The 2907-nt window shown below is 42.0% G+C and overlaps 1 protein-coding gene across 1 annotated transcript; it reads left to right on the forward strand.

Annotated features, from left to right (window-relative positions):
- Positions 1–271: 271 nt before the first annotated feature.
- On the forward strand, positions 272–2487 carry nol12 (nucleolar protein 12). The gene is made up of 6 exons (XM_034593171.1): positions 272–453; positions 1011–1116; positions 1203–1251; positions 1348–1493; positions 1586–1683; positions 2067–2487. The coding sequence occupies exons 1-6, from the start codon at positions 344–346 to the stop codon at positions 2257–2259; spliced, it is 702 nt and encodes a 233-aa protein (XP_034449062.1). The 5' UTR covers positions 272–343; the 3' UTR covers positions 2260–2487.
- The last annotated feature ends 420 nt before the right edge of the window (positions 2488–2907 follow it).

A 2907-nucleotide genomic window follows, 5' to 3' on the forward strand; every position in this document is an offset into this window, starting at 1 on the left:
CAGAAGTGTCTTCTTTGCAATTAGTCACTTTAATATTTAATGTTTTATATCTTTATGTGTTATGTACTGTATGTAGGTATGGAATATAATAAAAAGTTAAAATAAAGCAAAGTTAAATTAAATAGAACAGCATCAGTCATTTTATCTTGAAAAGTGAAGCCCATATAATTAAATGAACATGAATATATGAAGGTTTGATATTAAACACATCAGATAAACATGTAGGCTGAGCGGAACCTCTTAAAGCTGATATGTACGTGTTTCTAGTCGGAAGTATTTAAACCGCGGTCCCCCCCTGTAATATTACCCCGGAAGTTGCTTAGCGTTAACTCACGTGTTCACCATGAAAAACCTGAAAAAACCCCACAAGTCGTTCAACAATAATAAATTCAAACCCGGGTCGAAGAAACGAGAAAACAAATGCATCCTCACGTTTGACGACAAAGGAAGAGAGTAAGTTTCTCTGCTGCTAGTTAGCATCCTAGCGTTAGCATCCTAGTGTTAGCATCCTAGCGTTAGCCACCACTGGTCTACTACTGTTTCAGGCTAGCATTAGCATCAGGTATTTAAAATCAGGTTTAAATCATTGTTTAACAGGATTAACTTCGGTTTTAACAGGAAGTCTTTAACATGTGGTTGTTTGTAAACTGAGCGTTTTTAGACTGTGTATAAATTCTGTTTATATATTGTTGTCATTTTAGTATAACCTCATGTTTACATTGTGACTTAACCTTATTTATCACTGTTTGAAATGATATTTCTATATTAACTATCCTCTCGCTGCTGTAAAACGACACATGTCCTTATAAAGGGCTAATTTCGATTATATAACATGTGTTTTATGTAATTTACTATGAAACATAATCTCTAAACCTACTGAGCAGTTTGAATTGTAATCCAGAGGTTTTCACTTTAACACAAACAAAGTAATATCGCTGTCACATACATCCTGAATTATACATGTATATTTAACCTGGGGATATTTAACCAGTGGTTTCTTGTTCTCTCAGGGACTTTCTCACTGGTTTCCACAAGCGAAAGTTGGAAAGGAGAAAATCAGCATTGGCAGAAATCCGAAAGAAAATCAAGGAGGAGCAGATCAGGGTCCGAGTAGAGGTGAGTGTGGATTTAAAGGTGTTGACATCCGCGACTCCTGTGAGGAACTGGGTTTTCTGACCTTAAATCTAAACGTCTTGTTTCAGAGGCATAAGGAATATATCAAGCTGCTGAAGGAGAGGACGGACGCTCTCGGTGGGTTCACGTCAAAAGTCACCGAAACAGGAAAAAACCCTGATCATTTTTATACAGATTCTTATTCTTTTCCTCTCTTGGTTATTTGTCTCTCAGAGGAAGCTGAGGATGATCTGGAGAATGCGGTCACCAGCACGACCGAGACTCTACAGTACGATCACCCCAACCACACCGTCACCGTGACGACCATCAGCGATCTGGACCTCTCCGGGGCTCACCTGCTCGGACCTGAAGAAGAACCGGTAAGCGGTGAACCCTGTTTATCTCCGTGCGCGGCCCTGATGGGTCTCACTGTCCATCTGGATGCTAATAACTGTGAATCTGTGCTGTCAAGGTGATTGGGGAAAGCAAGGAGGAAGAAAAGAAGGTGGAAGTGAGGGAGCAAACAGTGCCAATGCCAAAAAAATCCGGGCATCCGATCATGAATAAAAAGTAGGTTGTTCATCATACAGATCCCAAAACATTATCAATAAGTGTGGCTAGTTTTCCTTTTCATAGAATCTATGTTTTTGTTATTTTGCCTTTTTGTCAGACTTCACTTTGGGCTTTGATGACTTGTGATTAACGTCTTTCAGTATATATTGGACATTTTATAACCAAAGTGTTGGTACAAGGGACATTCACCATCTTGTCCTATATTCTAAAATGTGCTGATCACCCAAGAACCACAGTTGTGACATGATGGTGGTCCACAGATGTTTCTTACATCAGAGTGCTCGTCGTCTTCCAGCCGCTGCCGCTCACTCCAGCTGTGTTTGTTCTCTCTCTCTCTCTCTCTCTCTCTCTCTCTCTCTCTCTCTCTCCTGCTGCCGTAGAATCCGCTCCCTGATGTCATCGCTCAGCACGTTCACCTGCAAGAAGGGGAAAGGGAAGCAGGACGGCCGAAGAGGACAAAACCGCTCGATGGACAAGAAACGTGGAATCACAGAGTTGAAAAAGAGAACGGGCAAGAGCAGCAAGTGGCAGAGACGTCGACAGACCGGCAGGAAGGGCCAGCATCAGGAATGATGTGTGTGTCTGTGTGTGTTAAAGTACAATGTGAGATCTGAACTGTATAATGAACACAAGCTGATGTGGACCCTGTGGCCTCCACCAGGTCGGACTGTCAGTTATCAGAATCATTTCCTTCAGCCTGAAAGTTTGTACATTATTCCAGCTGTTTTTTGTTGTTTTCTTTCATGAAATAAAGTTTCCTGTATTTACTGACGTTTTTGATTAAATGACGTATAAATCTTGCTGAGACGTCCTCTTGTCTTCATGTCTCACACGTCGTCAGTTCATCCGTCTGGGCTCTATTGTTAAAAAGGAAACATGACGCTGTCGTCAACATCCTCTGTGGAGCATCAGGAAACCAACCCTCAGCTGTGTTTCCTCACTGCTCAGTTTTACCTGTGTGTGTGATCTAAAAAGAACGACCTCTTGTTCACTGTAAACATGAAGAACCCACACAGCCTCCTGTTTAAATGTATGTTTACCCCCCCCCCCCACCTCACCTCACCAGTGTTTATTTATTTACGTTAACCTGAGCCAGCGTGTGCCAGCTGCCACTAGCATGAGCGTTTCACTTCTCTTTCTAAAGCCCATGATATTTAATACAACCACTCAATAGAGGAACCAGGCAGGTCACTGGCTCCATGTTGGCTCCAGGTCTGCTCG

The sequence above is a fragment of the Hippoglossus hippoglossus genome, chromosome 8, assembly GCF_009819705.1.
Source record: "Hippoglossus hippoglossus isolate fHipHip1 chromosome 8, fHipHip1.pri, whole genome shotgun sequence".
Lineage (NCBI taxonomy): Eukaryota > Metazoa > Chordata > Actinopteri > Pleuronectiformes > Pleuronectidae > Hippoglossus > Hippoglossus hippoglossus.